Genomic DNA, 24,271 nt, shown 5'->3' on the forward strand with positions numbered 1-24,271 from the left:
GAGTCTTTAACTTTCAGCTTTTGTCAGAAACTGCAAAGACTATGGCTCGGTTTATTTGTTTATTTCATGAAAATTTAAATCTCATGTAATAACATGACTCCAGAAGCTGAGATTTTCATAGCCTGTTGTTATATTTAACAACTGGTCTTTTTCCTGAATGCACCATACCTTTTCATAAATTTTAATCTACTGTTCACTCTTCAACTGTCAAAACACTGATTCTAATAAGAAGGTTCATTGCTACTTATGAAATAGGTTAAATGTTGATGTTAACACCCTAAAGATGAAGTGAACAGGCCTTTATACTGAAGCACTTCAAAAAAAATTCCAGCCACCCTCTAACCACAACCCTCCTGACATTGCTTACCATCATGTTATTGTAATAGAGAAAGAACTAGGGAAACATAAAAAAGGATTGTTAAAAAAAATAAAAATAAAATGCATGGAGGGCTAGAGAAAGCGATGCAAACATAAAAGAGAAAAATGCCCTAGAGACTACAGTAGAAATGGGTCAGTCTTTTCTTTATCTTTTTAATTTATAAAATTAATATGGAAAAGAGGGCACTGAGCACAGTTTATTCAGAATGCAAACAAGCCTTCAATGCTCCTCCAACTTTGTCTCCACCATGATAGCCTCCACATCTCTTTCTACTATATCAAGAATCCATATTCTTTACTTTCTTCCAAAAATACCATAATTTCTAAAGAAAGGATTTTTATGACCAAAACCTTGAATTGTCATTCCTTTATGGTCACTGAGAAGTAGATTTTTAATTCTGCATTTAAGTTTTGAGAGCAAAATAGATCCTTGCCTGTACAAGGGCTAAACAAACAAGCCATCTTTCCTTTCCGTAAGGACTTGTTCCACTAATATCTGACAAAATATTGATAATGTGGGCTAAAGTTCTTGCCCTATTCCAGCTATCTCAGCAGAATCCCTGGTGTGGATGTAGCCATGTTAACAATAGAAAGTTTTTGCCAGGTTTTTTGATGTTGTTCAAGAAGTGAGCATAACACAGCAAATGAGGTTTCTCCATTACGCTGTTTTTCTCAAAAAGGTGTAGAACCAGATGCCTTGTAACACACAAATGGTCCAAAACAAAGTGTGTTTTATTTAAAATTGATTTTGAATTTATCAATTAAATTATAGGGAAAAGATTCCTCAGGAAGAACACTACCCTACAGATGGGAATCAGAAAATCATGTGGATGCAGAAGTAGCTGAAATAACAGTCAAAGGAAAGGAACAGGAGAAAAGAGAAAAAAATAGGTAACTGCTAATAAGATTTCTCCTTTAAGTCTGTGTTGTGTGTTGCTTTTTTCCCTTCCATATCTTTTAAAAGTTAAACAGTGTCTTGTTTGTTGTAAATATTAAGCTCACACTGGATTCAAGTTTCCAAGTCTTAGTTCAGCACAAAACAGTTTACAAAACAGCTATGATGAAAACTCTTACGAAACATGGGGAAGATTTTTGACTATTTCAGATGCACAAAGGTACACTGAGAGACACTTTCTAGAGTGATTAGTACATAGTCCCATTGAAAGGTCTATTAACATATAAAAATATTTCTCTATACTTGATTTAACGATATAAATACAGTAGTGACTATTATCATTAAAAAGTCAGCATATACTAAAAATAATATATATTTAGGTAGGAAAATATATATAAGGTCAAAGTTACAAAGCAAATAGCTAGGAAATACTAAATTGTTAAATGAGCTGGTATAATTCAATAAAATTGCATATATAAAAACTACATGTGCATTACACAAACTTAGCTCTGTATCCTGCCTTACCACCCAAAAACTTTTTTATATCACCCTTATGAAAAAGTCAATTTGATCACTCAGACAAACGTTCCCAGCCAGGCTGATCCCAGATCTTCTCACCAAAACTTAACATTTTCCTTTACTTTGTAATTCACGCAAAATAAGTATTATTCACTAATCTATAGAGACCTAAAAGGCATTCCTTGATCTCCGGATCTCCATGGTCGATTCTGGTCAATATAAAATGCCTTCATTGCTTTTCTGTTAAAATGTGCATTTTGTTTTATCTTTCATCTTACAGAATAGCAGTTAAAATAAACATCTCTCCTAATAAAGAGGGGAGATGGGAAAAGGTACATGCCATCTAACTGGCTTAGAGATTTCACTCTTGAAGATGTATTTTGTAGCTACCCAGACTTGAAGACAGACTTACTCCTGCTCCGCTAAGGAATGAGTAAACAGCATGTACTGTCTCCCTGGGGCAAAAACTTGCCCTGAAGGTCAAAACTAACTCACAGGACACATATTTTACAGGTTTGCCTAACAGTTTGCTCTACTTGACTTGTCTCAAAAGCAAACTTCATAACATTTTATGCAAACATTATACAACCATAAGTCTGAAACATAAATCAATAATATTCACTTAAACTTGAGGAACCTCTGCACCAGGAAATAGTTTCTTATTTGAAATTCTGCTCTAATTAATATTAGCATTGCTAAATCTTACAATTATCTCTAAACAAGTGTCATAATATTTATAGCTTTAGATTAAAGTAAAAATGTGATAACCAAAATTCTGCACAGAATTTGAGGGAGGCAGGTTTTAAAGTAAAATTTGTGTCTCATTTTCATGGGCCCAGACGAATAGCTTCACATTTGAAAACTCTTATGTTAGAATGCTGTTGTTTGGTATTCGATGGTCACAAATTTCAAGAGCTGTCTCCATACAAAACCATATTTCCTGCTCCACATCTCATTTAAGAATTGTTAAGGTTCAGGTGGCAAATATTTCATCATTCTCTTAAATCAAGCCTCAATATTTCTGGAAGCCTACCTCACCAGTATAATGAGTTAACAAAACCGATATTAGAAAAAGACTGAGTGACCACAGCTGTTTGACATTTGAATGTTTTTCAAAGAGATCCTTTGGGTCTGGGTCATGATTTCTTTTTTGTTAAAAAATAAAAGGGCAGGGGAAACAGAAAACCATCACCACCACAACAGCATACAAATAGGCCATAAGCCCCTGTTTTTCCTTATCCTTTAGAAAAATACCTTCAGGGAAAGGGTACTTGTGGGTACTTTTGCACTGCAGATATTACCAGAATGCAGAATAAGTAATATTCAGACCTTTCTTTCCTCTGGATAGATATAAAGAAGAAAAATATTTAATCATAATTACTTATGGCCTTCTGATGCGGCCATAAGCCCCTCTTCATCTTTCCCTTTTATATCAGTAAATGCAGAATTCAAAAGATTAAAAATTAGTTTGGAGCTCTAAATTTTGAAGAATTAATTTCAGAATTTCGATGTACACACAATATACACTACTACTTTTAAGCTATATAAAGTCACTCCAAGTGTTCCACAAATGATAGCAAAAATGGAAGAAAACATTAAAAAGGCAAAAACTAACAGAATTTTTGCCATGGTTTACATACAAGATATTATTTTTTGTCAGCAAACAGGTTCCTAAAAGTACAACTTGTATGACGATACTTTCATGTACTTTGTAATTTGGTGTTTTCTTTGCTAAAACTGGCTAGCTGAACACTGTTATTACTGAAAATAACAGACTGAAACCACACTGACTCATTCTTTTTGTAGTATAATATTTCATGCAGAACCCACTCAGAGTTTTATTACTCTTCCTCTTTAAGGAACCACTACAAATATATTGTACTTTTTCCCTATATGAGCAACTAATCAGGAAAAGAATATGTATTCTTTCCCATCTGGCATAACAGCACATTAATTCTGAGACAGTACCAATATAACAAAGCAAAATATTCTGAAATTAAGATACAATTTACTGCAGGCTCAAACACAGCAAGCACAGTAATCTTTACATTACTTGAAGAATTTCACCTTTGTCTGGTACTGATGATTACTGCCATCCAAGCCTTCCCAGCCTCAGACCATATATTCAGATGATGTTTTGAGAGTCAGAAATAAGGTAAAACAGAAAATGAAAAGCTCCAGGTAATTCTGGCTACTAGTGATATGCAGAATACATGCATCTATCTCATGGTCATCTGGCACAGTTTAAAGTGCTCACTGAAGTTTAACTACTGTTCTGCAAATGGATCAACAAAAGCAAGTTTATTTCTCCACATGGAGTCACCACAGAGTATACAAATTCCTTACTTATCACAGTTCATCTCTAACTGCCTTGTTTCAAAACATTCAACCTAGAGTTGCTGGGCAGAAGCTACACAGAAAACATTTGCATCCCACAGCACCTTTTTTTTTTTTTTATATAAGTAAGGGACTACTAAAGCTGCATCAGCAGCACTCAGGTCATTCTATAGATGACTTAGGAAAACACTGAAGGCCCGGTCTTAAATTCTGAAGACTGTAATTGTGAAGATACAGCTATCTGTGAAAACGTCTCTCTGACCAGGACAGAATTAAATGAAAATTAAACAAAAATGCTATGGCTGTGCAACAATGAGGTCTGAAATTTCCTGGAAGCAAAATTTTCTCAGCTGAGACATCATCTCAGAAATTCTTAGTGGAAATCAAAACAGCAAGAAAATGGATAAACCTTCAGCAAGAAATGTCCAGGTAGAGACAGGGAAGAGGATTTCATCGTTATCCATTAAAAAAGTCTCAGGAAAATCTACAGAACCCCAGCTGAATCATCAAATCTCAAGTGAACAGTACTGATCATAAGATCCAGCTGCATGTGTGTGCACCATCTGCAAACCCTGATTTATTTGGAATGCTGAAAATTGTTGGTCTCTTGATATTCTAACACTAGTTGCTTATGATTTCTTATTTGTATTTCTCAGCCTATTGCAAGAACAGTAATACTTACTCTCCTACTCAGCCACAACAGCTACATCTTTAAAGTAAAGCAAATCTAAGTGTCCTGCACAGGCCCTCTTACTTCTGCTGCACGACAAAATGGCCTGCCTCTAAGTGAACTAAATTCCAAAGGTTTGTTAAAGAGTGTAATTTTCACTAGCACCTTCATAAGATGCTTTATCTTGACTGGCATGAGTACCCCACATATGCTGTACAACTTAGTAGGTAGCTTTCTTCCAGCTTATATAATCAAAGTTGTATTTCACTGTTTTGTGGCTGAAAACTATTATAAGAAATCACATTGTACCTTCTGTGTGTACTAAAGGTAACAGTTGATGCAAAGCATTTTACTTACTTATTTTTAAAGTTTTTTGTTGTTGTTTTGGTTTGGTTTTGTTTTTTTCTAAAATGCATATTTTGTTTGCCATCTTACAACAGGTTGGGAAGAAGTTAAAAAACACATCAGGATAATCCATATGTGTGAGCCGAATTTTCTGAGGAATTTTGGAACAGAAGTAGTAAGAGATCTGCCAGGCCAGGGGGGAGAAAGAAAAGTGACACGGGGTAGTTGTCTGCTGGAGAAAGGATTAGAGCATCACTCTGGGAAAGGAGCTTGTAGGGAGGTGCTTCACACCGCCATTCCTTCTATGGGCCAGATTTCTCAAAGACTTGTCTTTTTTAAAGAAGAATCTAAATATCAAATACTGCATTCCTGTATTTCAGTGTTTAAGTACTGAACTGATTAAAGTTTGGTTCATCCATATGCCCCCATGTTTTTCACAACCAGATGGAATGAATGCCTGGATATACTGGGAACATTATGCAAACCCTTCAGACTCAGCAAGATATTCTGAATAATTTCCATTAATCTATTTTACAAAATTTCTATATTCACACACTCAGTTACACTGGAAGATGACTGTACGTGTCATACTTTCTAACTTTTAAAAGAACCATTTAAGTTATCTCAAAAACTGGCACTATTTTCTAGACAGAATGAACACAGTCGTCTGAAATCACAGTAACTGTAACATGACTATGCACTATAAATTATCCAAGAAAAGGTACTTTGGAACATTATCATATAGAAAGAACAGCTCTAATGACAAATGATCTTCTTGTTTGCAAAAACAGTCCCAAACCCAACCTTGTATAATTTAAACTGTGGAAAACAGCCACTTAGCCATCAGGAAAAGGGAATCTCCACACATTGTAGTTAAATAAATAGCCATGTAAAGTAAAAATGTCAACATAAACATATAAAAACAAAACAAAACAAAAAATCTAGCTTTAAATTTCAATTAAAAAAGTAAGAATGTACTAAATAAAACAGTGAGCACGAGAACATGCAAAATTGTTTAATCCCTTCAGAGCTGAATGAAGCATCTCTTTCTCTGAAGACCCACTTTTATTGGGAGGCTGTTTCATGGAGGAGAAAGAGGCAATTGAAGCTACGAAATGATGGATAGCAATGACCTTTCTATCTGTAAAACATGGGCATATTTTAGGTATTTAATCTTGAGAATTGGATTATTATTAATCAATTATTCATGACAATTTGAATCTATGGTAGATGTTTTTTGTTTTCTTAAATATCACATAGCTAAGGTCCATCTTGAGAACCAGAAAGGAGATTAAATCCTCACAAGCAAATAGCGTTGGCACTGACATTTTCTTCCCTCCTAAACATTCCTTCCCCCACATAACAGGGCATATTGACAATTACCTAGTACTCTCTGTAGAACTTTTGCCTAAATATTCTGAAATCCGACTTTAGAGTTGGGAGGGAGAGGCAGGGGGAGTTGCTTGTTTGTTTGACTTTCTAATAAAGGAAAAGATAAGCTTTCCCAAAGCACAAAGCAGGGCATTGTGGTAATGCAGAGCAGCAAAAACTATGATGGCTGCATTCCTATGGCCACAGATTATTCTGCTGTATGGTTTAACATTCACTTTTTCTCATTTGCCAAAGGTGAGTGATACCAGAAGCAGAATGTCTCCATTAAAGGCCACCAGATCATACAATGAAAATAACCAGAAGGTGTTTGCAGATATTTAAAATGCATTGCTGAAGAAGAAGGAAAAGCAGATGGAGCTATTAATGCTAAACTCTTTTTAAAAGCAGAACCTCTACATCCTTAAATAAAATGCAAGCTACGTGTGCTTCTCTGAAGGGTAAGGAATAGATCTTAGCACTGCCTTGAAAAATACCTCAGATTAAAAATCTAAAATTATTCCAGTTTGGGGAACTACAATGGAAAGGAGACTCTCCCTTACTGCAGCTGTAAAATTGAAGGATCTGGATAGCAATGGTCACCTTCTCAAGAGTAAAATCAAATTAATGCACCTAAAAATAATTTAGCAGCTCTACCTGTTCTCAAATACTCTTATTAAATATATATATATATATATACACACCTTATTTCCAGTTTAATTGAACTTCCAGACATTAGATCTATTCTTCCTCTGTGTGCTACAGATGGAGAACTTATCAGATTTCTCTTCTTTGTGGCACCATGCTTCTTAGGGACTAAGCAAGCCATTCCTTACACTCCTTGCTAACACTGAACAGATTGAACTCCAGGAGTTTTTCCACAATAAGGCATGTTTTCAACTACTCTAATCATTCCTGAGATATTTGTGGTTCTCCACTGACCCTTCTCCAACAGAACACAGTATTCCAGTAACAGTTATGAAAAGCATTAACAATCAATACAGAAATTCAACATAAACATTTCCTTCTTATTCAGCTCTCCCTTGTTTACATGTCAGTATACAGTAGCCTTTTGAAGCACAGGGTTGCACTGGAAGTTAATATTCATCTATCACAATTCACAAGCTCTTTTCAAAACTGACTAATTCCTTGGTTAATTAAATTCTTAACTCTTTCCCAAGATTAGCCATTTACCCAGGATATTATGAAAGTTTTCATTCTAGGGAGAGGGGGTGCTCCAAAGGAGGTTGGGGGATAGGTAACTTGGGGGAAATTTCATAATCTAGAAAGGGTTTTAAAGGTGGCTTGAGAAAGGGACTGCAAGATAAAGGTGAACTGGACGTGTCTTAGTGTGGAAAATGGGTGCAGCATTTTAGTTTATTGATGTTGCCTGGTAAAATGAGTTTATAAGTGCAAATAAGAAATCGTACATAGTGAAGTCATTACAGAGTCTCTAACACTGGACTTCGTTGTTGGTGTGCCAGTAAAACTGACTGATTAATCTACTTCCATATAACAGCAGGGTAAAACAGCTGCAAAAAAGAAAAACCTTGGAAATTAAATGCTGGAAACATTTATACAGTGAAAACTAACTAACACAAATGGATTATGTATCAGCTGTGGGGCTGGAAAACAATCTGTATGGGAAAAAAAAGAAACTGGATCACTAGGATAGTGCTGAATAGTTGTTAATACTTAGAAAACTAAAGTGTGTCCTGTCTAAAACAATTTAAAGAAACTGTTTTAAAATAGTTCTGAATAGTCAAAACATTATTTATTTCCAACCTCAAGCTTCTTTCAATATGCAATATTCCACAAAATTTAGTCTATCAGGGTAATAGATTTGGTTGAATCACAGTCATTCTGATCTACAATACCAGTTATTTAAAATGAACTGCCTAAAAAATGTTTATGATAAACTTCTTTGTTCCACTTCTTCTATTATTCAAATTTTAGTAACTACGTAGATCAATTTGTAGAATTGACGAATACTACAAGAGGTACTTGTCAGTGAGCCAAACACTCTTCTTTAATTTTGACTATTTTGACTTCTCTACTCATAGCTATACCAAAAAATAAAAATAAAAAATAAAAAAAAGGGGCAAGCAAAAAGGTTTTGTTTGGCCATTTTGTTTGGTGGTTAAACAAAAAATCATGAATTTGAAACAGAGAAAGAAATGCATAATAACAACTACTCAGTTGTATAATAATAAAGCCACTAGCATACAAAATTCAATTATCAAAATTATCAACGCTAGGAGTTTTAGAGACTTCCAGCTTTTAGCTAAGCTTGCTTTCAACAAAGGTAAACTGCTACCAACTCCAGGAAGAGCACATTTATGCACAGGAGGGCCTAACATTCAACCTCTGAATTTTACCGTATCTCTACCCTTTTTCCTGTTACTTTTTCTTTTTTTAATTTATAGACAGAGAACCTTCCTGTCACAGAGACATATAACTGCACATAACTGCCAAGTCACTTTACACTTCCTTCACTATCGGGATCTTGCAAAATCTGCTGCAATTCCTACCATACACTGAAAAATTTACTTTTTCCTCTCCTACTTCCCCAGCCAAAGGGCTACAGTATGTTCTTGCAGTGAAGAGCTTAGAGGAACCACAGCACCAATCATCCTTGGCCCTTTCTTCCATAGTTAAGACATGCTCCTATGTTGCTACCAAATAAATCTGGTTTCCCACAGATTTGGGAATAAGGAAACCTCTAGGAGGGGGGAATTAGAACAAGACCACTCCAAAAGCAGCTGACTCCATACCCACATCCTCAACAGAAGTACAAACCAATTGCTTGTCTACTAGGTCTAAAGGAATAATCTTTGGGGGTAAAAAAGACTCTCAAATCATGGAAGGCAATTCTTCTCCTTTATAGCCCATGAAGAATTATTTTAAAATTTTCAGATAAATATCTGACATGCTAAATTCAAGTTTTCCTATTAAGGATCTTGAAAACTATTCACTACATTAAGAATGCAAGTGTTTACCAGGATTCATTATTTATATTCATTATTTAGAAAAAAAAAAAAAAAAAAGGATTAACTAACATTTGAGTTTCTTTGCAAATCTTTACAGAAGGTTCAGGAGAACCTGATCAAGAATATCCAGCCTGAGAGGTGGAGTACAACTCAGCATTGAATCTATTCGCTTTTTTAATGCATCCTATGGTTAGGGAAGAGTTTCTTCTGCTGCCCCTCCCTTGAACATCTAGCGTTCAAGTATTCACAGAATTTTAAATTAGCATTAGCTCTGGCAGTTAACAGAAATATTTTTGCCTCAGGAGAGTGCAATTGTGGATGATATTTTGGATGATCTTTTGGACAGCATGTGATCCTCAAGTGAGAAAACTGGGAATAATCCTACACACCTTTTTATGTTTTAAAGCATCTAAGACATAACACTAGGAATGTGGGTTTGTAAAAGTCAACTTAAAAAAAAAAAAAAAAAGTCCGTAGCACCGTAGCACTTTAGGTCTAAAACCTTGTCTTACAGCATTCTTCTACTTTTGAGAGGACTAACTACTTTCAGATTCAAAGCTCTGTATAAAATTAAATCTGAACTGTCCTTAGCATATCTGGTAGAAACTTTCCACAGCATAGTTTACCACTGAAACATATAGCCTGAGAAATGTAAGGTGATGACTTTGTGCACAGTTGCACAATGCAGCTCATGTGCCTACTAAATGCACAGATCGCATTATGAATAATAATAAATAACATTAAAGGTTAAAATGTAGATACCATAGAGGTCTACAATATACCACACTGCTCAAATCACACCTTTATTTCAAATTGTTATTTATAGATGCTGACAGAAGTCATTCCGGGAAATAAATTCCAAGACACGCATTATAGTTGCAACACAATTGCATTTGACACACATTTAAGGGAGTCAACAGGCAGTATCTCCTTACACTACTAAAGCAAGCCTAAATGGCAGCAATTTGTTCTGGAAATACTTACTTCTGATGAGGTCACCATCAGTGCGATCTCCCCAGACAGACTGCTCTTGTATCTCTGGCTGTATACTTTGGTTACTGGAAGTCTGTTTTATGTCTTTATCTCCTGCCGCAGGATTTTGTTGGTCAGTTTTTTCTAAGTCAAAAGAAATTTGAGGGTATTAGTTTCTTTGGTATTTTTACTCTACGTGAGCAAATCTCATATTTGAAAGTTAAAAACTAGAGAACATAAAATATAACTTTTATTAGTATCTCATATATTGTCCCTAGAAATAATTCCTAATAAAGTCAATTTTCAGTTTGTTTTCCTTTGTAGATGAAAATGTTCTCTCTTTAAAAAAGTCTTTTAGTTATTGTTCTTTTAGTCATACAAAGTAATACTCAGCACCTTTTGTAAGAGCAACTTACAATTGAATTAGTTTGTTTAGTTATTTTCCATGACATTTTCAGATAAAAATTTGAGTTTGTCACACATAAAACATATTTTGTCCGTAAGCATGTGCCTCTGGCATATAAAAGCCACAGAAATTCCACAAAAGCCTGTTTTCCATTATTTACAATTCAACATATGATTAAAGACAAATATTGTTCTAATGTCAACACTGATTAGTACAAAGATTTTAGTATAGCACAATTTTCTTGTCTTCATTAAACAACTACACTTTTAAAAACTATTCATGGAGTCAACTTTTAGCCTATGATGAAAGGAAAAATGATTTTCCCTCTCCAAGTGTATACAAGTTGCAGGGAAGTTTCCATGGTAAGGTTTTTTGAGGGATTCTTAACCTTATTTCACAAGATAGCAGATCTTGTTTTGATGAATTCTCCAGTAAACATATGCAGAACTGTATTTTCTCAAACCAAAGTAAGTGACAGCCTTCATTTTCGCTGTTGTTAATGTTCTAAGTTTATTTATTTATTTATTTATTTTTACTGGCATTCAAGGAAACACTTCCAAATCACTTTGTTCATTATTCATAGTCATAGATTATTAGCTTATATCATTTACTTGGGGGATGTGTAGAACACTAAATGTTTTCAGTTTGGAGTATTTTTTCAGAGTATTTATAATATGTAATATTTACAGTAAAACTAAAGTAAATGAGCAACTGCTGAAAAGTCTGTTAGCTCTCTTTTTTTTTTTTCAACCTATAACATGTTTATAAACTACTTATCACAATGTAGTGATTTCGTTTCCTCTAGTAAAGCATCGGTTCCAGTCCTCAGACACAGAAAAATTGCTTACTGCTACAGCGACATTTTAAAGGTTAGTTTCTTTATGTAACCAACAGCAGTTTGAATTTAAATCCTAACTTTCTGCCTTTGTTATCCACCCTATTAAACTGAGCCATTGAACATCACTCAAAATAATATATGCCATATTGTATGTATAGTAGCATGTGCCTTCAAGCACTGCTGCTCCCCTTCTATTAATTTCCACCTCTGAAACATCTGACCCAGCTACCTATATGGTACTTATCTCTCTGCGTTCCCTCACATCACTATTTCCTCAACAACTTGTCAATATTTCTTCAGGCTCATCCTGAGATGAACAGTTTCACTGGGATTGATGTAGAGTTACTTAAGTGATTGGAAAGATAGCGATTGACTTCAATGAATTTTGCATCTTGCCCTGTATGACTTAATCTCACCTAGATTCTCATCCAGTCCAAAACCGAAAAACGGCAAACAAAATACAGGTGGATTTTTTTTGTTTTTCCAAGCCCTTTGACAGACTTTAGTCACAAGTTATTTATCCCAAATATCCATTAGACACAAATATGACTGTATTGAAATATGATGATTTTGTCTGTGCAGTTAGGCATTAGGTTCAAATGTGTCTCAAAAGTGTTTGAAAAGTGCCCTGAAATAGGCTGAATGAAAATAAGTAGTATCCTGGAGAGAGCTAGTGTAAAAGAACTGCAAGCACTGTACAATCCGCTTTTCATACAGACTAAGCTCAAATGAGCTATTTTAAGAGATTTTGCTCTTAAACTACTTTACTGCAGTAACAACACTAAGATTACAACAATATCTACCCTGCAGTGGTAGTACAAAACTGGAGAGTTGCTGTATACAATTTTCTTGTATATGATACAACTTTGCAGAGCACTACTGTTTGATGTTGTAAACAACTAATAAACTGTAAGGAAAGATTAGTATTAATATTAAAGGGCCCTTGGCACTCTAAGTTACATTTTTATCTAATAAATTTGAAGAAGCGCTAAATGCAATGAAATCATCATTATCCATAGGAATTCAGTTTTCATTCCTCTGCTTGTTTTCTGTTCAGTATATATATATATATATTCTTTACAGCTTGCACATGCATTTTTTATGTTTACTTTTATTGTTCTAGCTGGATATAATAAACATACAGTCAAAACCATGTAAACGATATTAACAGTTAACAAGAAAGAAGTAAGAGGTGCTATTAAGAAGCAACAGCAGTGTTGCAATTGAATACCAATTTTGATGGGAAATTTGCAGGAATTGACGTGAATTGAGTAGCTGTTCTTTGATTTATTGCATTCATATAGAGTCTTCCCCAAGAATGTTCATAACAGAAACTTGCAGCAGTGACATTAAGCATGTATTTGATATCTTGCTTTGCACTTCTTAATCACCCACCAGAGAAATTTTTTCCCAGCAGATGCTACTATAGCAGTGTGGTGGGTTGACCCTGACCATAGGCAAGCACCTTCTCTCCCCAGCCACTCCTTCTCTCCCCAGTGGGGTAGAGAGAATAGAAAAAGCAAAAGCGAGGAACCTCATGGGTCAAAATATACTTAATATGTGAAGAACAGAAGAAGAAAAAAAATCAGAAATAAATAAGTGATGCAAAGGCAATCGCTCACCACCTCCCACAAGTAGAACGATGGCCAGCCAGTCCCCAAGTAATGGGTACCTCCCCAAAAATACCCTCCCCTCAGTTTCTGTTGCTAAGCATGAGGTTACATGGAATGGAATACTCTTTGGTCAGTTCAGTTCAGGTGTCCCATCTGTGTCCTCTCCCAGCCTCTTGCCTACCCCCAACCTTCTCCCTGCATGGACTGTGACATGCTGTGTAAGCATTGTTCAGCAATAGCTAAAACACTGGTTTGTTATCAATGTTGATTTAGTGATAAATCCAAAAAACAGCACCACAGAGGCTTCTATGAAGAAATTTAACTCCATCCCAGACAGACTTAGCATAATGGGCCTTTAGAAAAAGTGTTCAGTTATGTATATTTAAGATTATTTTTTTTTATAGCCACACTACTAAAATGATACAGCAGAGCACTGAAAATAAACAAACACTGGAGTCCTGATTAATTACTTGTTATTTCTCTTGACTGTGTATAAGCTCAAACTTTTAGTACAAAGAAATTTCTTAATCATTCCCTTACAAAAAAAAAAAAAAAGCTTATGATGGGATCATAGGATCTCTTTTGTTATTATTATTATTATTATTATTATAGAAGTGTGGTGACAACATACCAAGAACTGATCACACATAAAAACAGCCTCAAGAACACTTGAGTCTGTATTTTGTTGATGCCATTATTTTTAGTGCATAAAAATAGTTATGAATTTACTTTACGAAAGGTAATGCATTCATGAAAGCAATAAAAATCCACACAAAGACCTTAACCTTCTCTGAAGTGCCATGCTTGTGGCAAACAGGGTTAATAAAACCTACAGCAACTACAAATACTGCTGGCTGGATTTGGTCATAACCAGGCATGTCATTTTTCCACTGTGTTTTCAAATAAATTAGTAACAATTCTCTGCTTTAATTAAGCTTAGCCTTAGGAATTTTTTGTGATATTTCTTTGGTATGTTAGCTGCTGCTTCCTCTAGTATACTCTTCCACTCTCAAGTGACTAACCTCCAAAACTGAAAGCCAAGAAGAAAACCAGATGCTCTGCCTAGCAGATCAAATAATGGAAGGAAAAGAATCATTATGTTCTGAGTCTGGCTGTATTGAGGCAGAAACCCAATCTCTCTTCAAAACCATTGCAAGTTACTCCAGGTCAGGTCACAAAAGCAACGTAGTCTTCTTACTTGTGTACGTGGTACTATTCATGTGTTCAGGGCCCAGATCAGCAACCCGAATGGTTATGTGCTCTTCTAAAGGAATGGTAGTCCCTATGTTGATAAGCTTCTAGCCAAAAGCCCTGTGGCAGTGATACTCACACAGATCACACTGTGATTTATCCTGAAGGTAAGCATGGGCACAAATTCTACTTGCATAGAGAATAATACAAATTTAAGATTTAAATAAGGAAGAGACAAAACATGCAGGCAAAGTATAGAATTGAGATGGTTAACAACCTAGATCATACCTATATAACAGACAACTGTGAAGTTAAAAATTAAAAACTTTATTCATATCTCAAAATGACCATTTTGTGAAATAAGTGAACAAAGTGAACTCCTACATTTTTGTTATCTGGAATTATTAAAGGATATATACATCACTTTTATAGTAAATTAATTTATTATACCACAATATTTTTATATTTATTTTTGGAATTAAACTGTAGTACATATATTTCATAGAATAAATCCTTGTTTTCACAGTTGAAAACTACTGCAATATTGTTAACTCCTGCTTTGGTTTAATTAATATGCAAAACTGATAGAAGAGATAAAAAAGACAGGTAAAGGATGTGCATTTGGAGGACACATCTCAGAGAATTCAAGTCTTTGACAAACAACCGTCTTCACTTCTTCAAGTGCTTGTCCATTTGTACATTCACACTCTAGCTGTCCCCACACACCCCATTATGTCTCTTGAGTTTACTAAGAAACGGGTCTCAATGGCTGCTGCAAGACCAAGATAGCAAACATGGAATCATATGTTACTACATCAAGAACTATGTAATATCCAACCCGTCAGCATGCAAAAAAATGAGAACAAGTACCTATATATTAAGTGGGTTGGGCATCCTCATATTGTCAAGGACAGCTGATTTCTATTCATTAGATGACACACAAAACCATATACTTACTCAGCCATCTCTTCCAAAAATTTGAACAATGAAAGTGCTAGACCAGCAACATGACAAACTGGACTTGAGAAGCAGATTCAGAGTTTGCATATTGGCACTGTGGATGTAACAAGAGTTAAAAATCCTACGACTGTAACAGTAAAAGGCTTTGTTGCTATGACATTCATTTTCTGTTCACCAACAATGTGGTATATAGCACCAAGCAGTAAGTAAAGCAAAAGCAGCTGCTGGGAAAGCCTTCTGGAAACCTGAGCGCATCATTCTCATCAAGGAGACAGAAACCAGCAAAATGGACTGGCACAGCTGACCACCACAAAAAATGTAGAGACAGGAACAGTTCAACAAACAGTTTCGCTGTTTAAGGACAGAGGAACGATGGAAGCATGGGGCAAAGCTTACTTAGGCACCTAAATTTGACACAGCTGCTGGGATGTAAACATTAATCCTCCAAAGGCCTTAGTTATCTCTGAACAAGCAGATGTAGATTTAAAGACACATTGTGCAAAGATCATAAGCCATCCCAAACGGAATTTTGTCTTTCAAAGCAAAGAGAGATTTCTTTATTTATTTATTTTGAGAAAAAGAGAGAGAGAGAGGAAAGGTAGGTCTATGAGGAAAAAAAAAAAGGTTTCAGAATGTTTCCAGAAGGAACATTAACAAAAGATTTCTTTGTCTCAAGCCTACAGCAGTTGAAAGAGATTGAAGAGCATACAGCAAACACTGTATTTTAACACTTCTCTGTTCATTAATATCCTGGCACGAAACCACTGAGGATACTATTCCCTGCCTTTCACAACAGTAATACAATGGAACAGTGATAATACCAGGTTGCATAATGCAACTATTAGCAATAACCCCCACTAGTTACTTCATGAGCTGCCTAAGACTTTTATGCATTTCTCATAACAGGTTCAACTGTGCTATTCGTGGAACAGAAAGCCTATTCCAGTTCATGATTTGCCTGAAATCATCTCATTTCATTAATAGCTGGTTCTACAATCTAAGTGCAACATTAATATTAATAATCCACAAATTATCAAGTTCAAAGTCCTCCAATGGAGTTGGATGCCTCCGTTTAGATGTTTGATTTTTTTTTAAACTAAAGTAACTAATTTGCTTTTATTTCATTTCAGTGACTTTCACTTAAACGTCTCATTGCAACTTTCATTGGCCCCAAAAATACTATTGAAGAATCAATCTCTTAAAATTAAAGCAATTCAACTGAACTTGGAAAGCTCTTCCAGAGAATTTTCCAGGTACAAACTATGGAACAATTATGGATATACTGCAAGTTTGACAGCCTTTGCCAATTTTCTGTCATGATAAATTAAAAATAAATATGAACATGCAAATAGATACCCTGCATACCCTGCACTATTAATAATACAAAGTTCAAAATCCATAAGTGAAAACATATTTTCATAAATAATCATACTACTCGTCATGTGGTCGGTTACAAATTTATGTAACTCATCCGATGATGTTTCACATGTACAAAACGTGTAAGTTTCAGGTAAATGCTGAGTGATACTGAGTGCAGTGGCTGTCTTTATTACCAAGTAGCACAAGGCAGTAAAGGTGGACCTGTACAGTGAAAGAGTTGATTTTAAGGACACTTATTTAATATTATCCGTGTTCCAGGGACTTTCTACTTTGGACTAACTCTCCAGTCTCAAAGACTGAGGGCTCTTTTCTGGCTGGAGTGCATCCAGCACATTCCTGCAGTGCATCTTCCAGATTATTTTGTTCAAAATGAATCCAGTCCAGGTCACTCCCCAGAATCACTCCAGAAAGTAAAATAAAGCAGGGGTGAACAGGAGGTTCATTTCAAAACTTCATTGCAGATCCAAATGAAAATACTACCATAGACATACTCAATTGCTGGAATTGCTTATTAGGAAAAATAAAATAAAATAAACAAGTGTTTAAAGCAAAGAGAAATCTAACTTCTGAAGGTCTGGAATGGAGTTTGAGAAGAATGATTGTGATATAAAACTAGCCTATGAGATGGAACGAAAGTATTTCAAATTTGATGCAAGACCTTTACAGTCACCTCCGTGAAATACAAGTCTATCACACCCATGTGGACATGAATCACTTTACTGGAACTGCATGCACATGAAACTGAAAGCAGAAGTCTATTATTATGACTAGCTAGAGTTAGACACTTGTGAAAGTTTCAGGCATTTTAGTCAGTAACATTCAATTTAGTGCTGACAGAAAACTATAAAACAAATTAACACTAAACTCTCATCAGATTGAAAGCGGAAGCACAAATAGATCAAGTATTTGGTATGTTCGAACAATTTGAGTGTATTGGTTAACCGTTAAAATAAAAATCCATTACTCATAACACTGAGGCACTGCTAGCAAAGTGCTACAATTATGGTGATAGTAATAGCTGTTGCCTCAAGAATTTCCAGACATTCCCACTGTGAGTCTTCTGTCATCCCTGTCTCATCTAGTGCTGTAGCATTCCTGGTCATGAAAACAGTAAAGCACACAAAACATTACAGGGTTTGAAACATGCTGTTGAAGAGGAGCACACATGTTGGGTGTTTTTATGAATGGAAGTTCTGAATGAACTAATGTGTATGGTTTCTTCAGACACCACACCAGAATTGTATCTCTCCATCCAGCAACAGTGACATGATTTGCACGGGAAAGAGTGGTCACTTACAGAATTTGACCCCTAATATTTCTACTAGACTTCACTATCCACTCCACCAAAAGATATATTTATAGATGGCAGTCCTACATTTTCTAAAATGTTGTCTGATTCTCTAAATATAGTTCCATGTTTGTTGAACTTCTCTCTTGCATTCTTTGGTTTATTCAAATGCAGAGGATTTCATGGAAAAAGTCTACCCATATTGCTTGGGATTATTGCCCAAGCAATAATCCTGACATGACCTCTAACTTGCAAAATATTTTCCTTAAAGCAGAGAGGCCAATGGTCACAAATTGTCACATTCCTTGTTTAGGGACATTGAATTATTTTGGTACCTGCCACTGCAGAAAATACTTGACCACAGCCAAATTGCAGTGGTATAGACATGACACTATTCACTCTGATTATATTGCACGGCACACAGGTAGAAGTAGTCATAATTTGATTCCAAGGGCTATGGAGCTCAGGAGAACAGAGACAATACGATCAGGATCTTGAACACCAGTGCATAACTAGACTTATGCTTTTGGAAGGATGCAGCAAAAAATGAACTAGATGTTTGCAGAAATTAGGTTAAATCTTTCTTCCTCTCTCAGCAGCAGACTCTGCACAGATAATAGTTTAAAGACTGAAATGAGTTGCTACAAAAGACGACACTGATTAAATCAACTCTCTCTCAGCACGCTAATTGTGGAGGGGCAAAGTCCAATAATCTGACAAATAGTTATGCATTAATTCAAAAATGAACAAGCAAAGAAGCACAGTGAGAGCAGGGATGTTGAGAGAATATTGGTTAAAGCAATGTAAGAAAATTCTTCTGAGTTGGAAAAGCCAGAGCATGACACACATCTTTAGGTCAAAGTACTTCTCAACCCAGTTTCACCATCTCCACAACTTATGTAAATCCCTCCAATCTGCCTAAAGTTTTATTTCTTCTGTTTTGTTTTTGTTTGTTTGTTTTCCTTAGACTGTAGGATAGCTATTAGTTGAATATTCACAATTCAATTGAATTTACTTTTCTTTTTATGAAAGAGAAGCAATTAGGCTTCATCATCTGAATGTTTATGATGGCAAGCAAAAGGAGCACTTTGAAGATCTGGATTTTTTGATGATACCTCAAAGAACTACAGGAGAGAACAAAAGATTGTTCTCATAATGTAAGGTATCTGTATCAGTTATAAAATATGGAAAGCATATTAAAGTATGTCATTAACAATCAAAAATTATTTCTCACCAGAATGTGTTTAATACTTTGCTATACATACAACATAAGCCTTTTTTTTTTTTCTTACTGAGGGATCTTTATTCCCAGGTGGACACAGATTTAAAGTATCCATTGTAAAGGCAGTCATCAATTATATATTAAAAGATGAGTCTAAGTAAATTAATAGTTATTTCAACTTACTACAGATTTTTCCAAATACTTCTAACCTACTTTCAGAGATAATGTGAATTTCAATCACAGCTGTTACAATTATCTCCAAATTCTACAGAAATTGGTGTGCTTTTGGATGTCCTGTGGGATGGTATAGAGAGGGTTGGAGGGTTTTGGAAGTCCCAGATATATTATCTTAGATCTTTCGCCCTGGAATATCTGGACTACCTTACCCTGTAACCACACACTGCAAAGCTGACAACAGAAATGCTGGAATATAGACTGGAAATGTTATGAACTCACCTCTTCCTCTTTCCACCCCCATTTCCCCAACAGACTTATGCTAGAAAAAAGCATCAAATATCCACAGTTATCCTTAAATCTAAGTTCACTACAATTAAAAAAGGCATTGTCTTTCTGCGAACTATACATATGCTTTAAAATGGATCACGTGCCTTGAAAGGTGTGGCAAGTGAGCAACCTTGAATCAACATATTATACTTGTTTGTACCTTAATGATCCCTGAAAAAGTAACTCTATAGTCCTTCACCTTGACAGCTGTGAGCTGTAATTGTGTCATTCAGACTTCCTGCACAGAGCTTTTCTGTGAGCAGACCAGTGTTCCCTTCCTTACTTTTCATAAAAAAGAAAGGCGGGTATTGAAAAATCTTACATATGACTTTATTTCATAGTAAAAACATAATTCAAAGTGGGACTGTAAGAATAAGACTGCTTTCCAGGCTAGTTAGCTCACTGGCTTACAACTTCAATAACTTTGATGTATGGCCTACGCATAAAGTTTAACCAGTGTGGCCCTTTGATCACATGACAGACAAAAGCAACAGATTGAAAATAAACATGTATCACAGATACATTTTGATTTTTCTGGCAAAAACATGATTTTAACAGCTCAGTTCTGCATGCTTCATCTTCTGTATCTAATCTTTTTTATTATTCTGTTTTACTGTTTAGAAGTTCTGAGTCATTCTCAGAACTTCTAAAAAAAAAAAACAATAAGACAAGTATAAGCCAATTTAATGTGTCTCCTTGCCAATTTTTTTTTTTTAAACTTTGGTACAGATACTTTCTGGTTTCTCGAACAAGTCTTCAACTTTGATTTTACATAGTTATTGATTTTCCAAGTTACAAAAGCAGAGACTGCATCTTTAATCCACAGTTGCACAACTATGGTCTCAGTATCTGCTAACAGTTAACCACATAGATTACAGTTACAGTCTTTGAACAATCTTATTTGTCTGTTCTTCAGGGACTTTTAAAACTGCTGTCAGAATTGTGAAAAACAAAGCTGTAGCTCTAAATGCAAAAAAAAAAAAAAAAAAAAAAAACAATAAAAAAGTCTCACCTTCACAGACCAGAACTCAGTAGGCAAACATACTACCCTTTTTGGGGGTAGCCTGCAATATACCTTGTCAAACTTCTCTACATGAAGGTGATCAGAATATAAAGATATTTTGTGTAATTGCAAATTGTACATAATTGCACATCATTTAAATAATTTATTGCTATGATGAATGAATGTACTTTTAAAAAAACATTAGAACAGCAAATATAAAACATGTTAATACTCTCAGAAACAGGTTTTAGGTGCAACATCAATGAGTGGCCTAAAACAAACAGGGAAGTGACCTCCAACCTGAACAACACTCCTGCTCCAGGATCTACCTTTCTCACTTTACTGCAAGACATGGAAAGAGAAAAGCTTTGCAGAGAAGAGCTCCTAAACACAAACACCAAGGCTGAGGAACGAGAAGGCAGTTTTTAAGGAGCAGCATCTGCCTCTCTGTATGACTGCAGTTTTCAAGTAGTGAAACACGGTGCTGACATCAGTGCATCTTTTTTTTCTTCTTCCTTTATACATTTTCTACATAGGAACTTCTGGTTAAAACAATAAAGGCGTGGAAGCGAAAGTGTTATAGAGTTATACTAACGAGGGGAGGCCAGGGAGGAGGGGAAGGAAGAGAGGGGTTAAAACCCACAAAACAAATCAGCAAATGTAGCATTCAAATAAAAAGGCGCAACAATTACAGAGAAACTTTAAAGCAACTTACCTCGAGGGAGAGAGATCAAAGCGCTGCTTTCAGTCGGAGCTTGCTCTGGCCCTTCAGGCCCTGGAGGAAGAGGTTCTCCCACTTGGGACATCTGCCAGCTCTCTCACCGAGTCACGCAGAGCCTGCGCCCCCCTCCAACAAAACTAACACGCGACCCTGAAGGAACAAGCGAATGAAAGCACTCGTTAATCTATTTCACGCGAAAAAAAAAAAAAAAAGAAAAGAAAAGAAAAAAAAAAACCCTCGCGGCTCGGGGGCGAGGGACGGCAAATCCGAGCGGCGGCGACTCGGCGAGCACCGGGGGGCCGGGGGAGGCCCGGGGGGGTCCCGGGGCGGCGGCTGCGGAGCCCCCCGGCGGTTCTGCGCTCCCTCCCTCCGCCTCTCCTCCCGCTCCTCCGCGGTGCCCGGCCGCGGTGCCCGGCTCCTCAGCGCCCCGGCCGCCCGCAGCCTCCTCGGCTCCCCTCTCCCGGCCCGCAGACGGGGGGCCGCCTTCCCCCCAACACGTCCCCCCGACCCCCCGCAGCCCCCGGGGCGGAGGCGTGCTCGCACACACCCGCACTCGCCCCCGCTGTCCCCCCGCGGCCGCAGTCAGTCCTTTTCCATCATTTCCGGACGATGAAACATCCCGCTGCGGCTGGCGGCGGTGGTGCAGGTCCTGCCGCCCGCCAGCGCCGGGCCCGCGGGCTGGGCTGGGCTGGGCTGGGGCTGCGGGAGAGCACTGCTGCCCCCCGCCCCCAGCCGGGCCTCCGGCCACGGAAAGTCCCCGAGGAGGCCGAAACCCGTCAGGCAGAACGAGGGAAAAAGGGAAAAAAAATAAATAAAAATAAAAACACGCCACCCTTGAAAGGGAGGCTTTCATGCCTGGACAGGGTTTGCAGCTGTAGCGTTTGGCAGTGGCACTGCTCGTGGGGCAACAGCTGGCACAGAATTAATTGGGCCGCTGTGGTGGTTGTTTGCCTTCAACCAGTTGCGCCTCGGAAGCCGGGTAGCCAGGCACGTGAAATGCTGCAGGCCTCCCGCCTGCGCTTTCCATCCCTCTCAGAGACCAGTCCCAGCCCAACCCAACACCTTGGTGTACCTCCCCTGGCAACATATGGATGTGTACATTAAAAGGACTCTAAAGCATGTGTACAAAATTATTCAAACGAAAGTGAAGGATAGAAGAAGTGTTTTTCAAAAGTAATACCCTAGAGAGCAAACCACTTCCTCCACCGGCACCTGCCAAGCGGCCTGACCTACCTGTGCTTTCTCTAGATAAGAAATACGTTTCTTCCTCATTACGGGAATTCATTTGATTGTCAGCCTCGTGCTCTGTTCTTGCCCACACCATGCAGCATTGCCATTATTTCTCATGTGCACGCTAGTGTCCATACGCTAAGTGCTTGACCTTGCTCATGCTACCACAACTTTGCACACCTCTCTAATAAAGTGTGTTCATGTTTAATTTGTAATTTTCTTAAAACTTAGAAACCAAATTTTTATTATGGTTGAGTAAATATGCTCTACTGGTATGTCCCATCATGGTGTGCAAACAGTTATCTTTTGGGAAGCTGAAACTAGGAGTTAGAAACAGCCAAGTTATAAACTACCTACGTCCTAGCATAAGAGAAAAGAACTAATGGATATTTATTTTGATATCATAAGTGCTAAGCATTGTGCTCAGGTATTAAAAGTAAAACTTAATTTCTTAAAGTTTAACATTTCCCTGCACTGCTTGCAAAACAACCAGTATAGAGTGTAAATACCTGAGTAGGAGCCATTTCCTATACAACACCACACACTTTGGGGCATCCCCTAATTTCAAAAGCCATCGCTGTATAGCTTTATTACTGGTTACTGCTGATGCAAAAGATAAGTGTGATGCAACTAATAAGACACGTTATGTATTTTCCTCTGAGAAATACAATCATTTTTAAGTATTTCAGTAATCTGAGATGTTCTTTGGTACAACATAATATTTCTTTAAACCTTTTAATGATAAAATGGAAAAAATATGTGCTATGTCTGGAAGAAGCCAAGTAAAAATTCCATTTGGGGTACACAAACTTGTTATTGTATTGCATCATAATAATATGGATATCAATACCTACGCTTCTCATCTAAAAAAACATTGCATAACTTTCCATAGCTCCAGTATACAACAGCTCCTTCTCTCCTCGCTGCCCAGGGGCAGAGCAATTGAGACATAAGGTAGAAGGACTTACCTCAAACTCCCAAGTGAGTCAGTAGCAGAAGAGAGGTTATGACTCATACCCAACGGACAAGCTTGTGTTTTTCCCTCTGAAACTGGAAGCACAGCACAGAAGAGTGGGAGGAGCAATAAGTTAGCCAACCACACCCTGCCTTAAAAACCTTTCATTGGATAATACATATCGAACAGATACCATCCTTTTTTTTCCCTTTTTTTTTTTTTTTAGGGGTGGTGTTTTTTGAACCTTATCTATGAACCACACATGGTACCCTTCATGGTGTTTAGTTTATCTTCTTCAAAAAGATGATGGGATGAGTTCAGCCTGCCAAGGTTCAACGATGTAGATGCCTACGTATAGTTTAAAACAACTAAATCAATGGAAGAGAAACTTCAGCTGATGTTGCCATATTGCAATTGATGATAGTGTGAGATAACCCCAAGCAAGATCAGATAAAACAAGATAAGGGAATCTAGTATGAAAAAAAA

General features: G+C 36.9%; 1 protein-coding gene across 3 annotated transcripts in view; it reads right to left on the reverse strand.

The window, feature by feature from the left end:
• MDFIC (MyoD family inhibitor domain containing) overlaps positions 1–23,894 on the reverse strand; it is a 49,449-nt gene extending 25,555 nt beyond the window's left edge. Inside the window, exons 1-3 of one of the 3 annotated variants that reach the window (XM_083838830.1) lie at positions 23,799–23,894; positions 21,595–21,750; positions 10,487–10,618 (exon numbers count right to left, since the gene is read on the reverse strand). In XM_083838830.1, the coding sequence (XP_083694956.1) occupies positions 10,487–10,618; positions 21,595–21,685 (223 nt within the window). In that variant the 5' untranslated portion in view covers positions 21,686–21,750; positions 23,799–23,894. Of the gene's footprint in view, positions 1–10,486; positions 10,619–21,594; positions 21,751–22,147; positions 22,411–22,455; positions 22,480–23,798 lie in introns of those variants that run through there. The other 2 variants (XM_083838831.1, XM_083838829.1) reach the window with 2 other exon arrangements.
• Between the last annotated feature and the right edge of the window lie 377 nt (positions 23,895–24,271).

The sequence above is a fragment of the Anser anser genome (assembly GCF_964211835.1).
Source record: "Anser anser genome assembly, chromosome: 1".
Classification (NCBI taxonomy): domain Eukaryota; kingdom Metazoa; phylum Chordata; class Aves; order Anseriformes; family Anatidae; genus Anser; species Anser anser.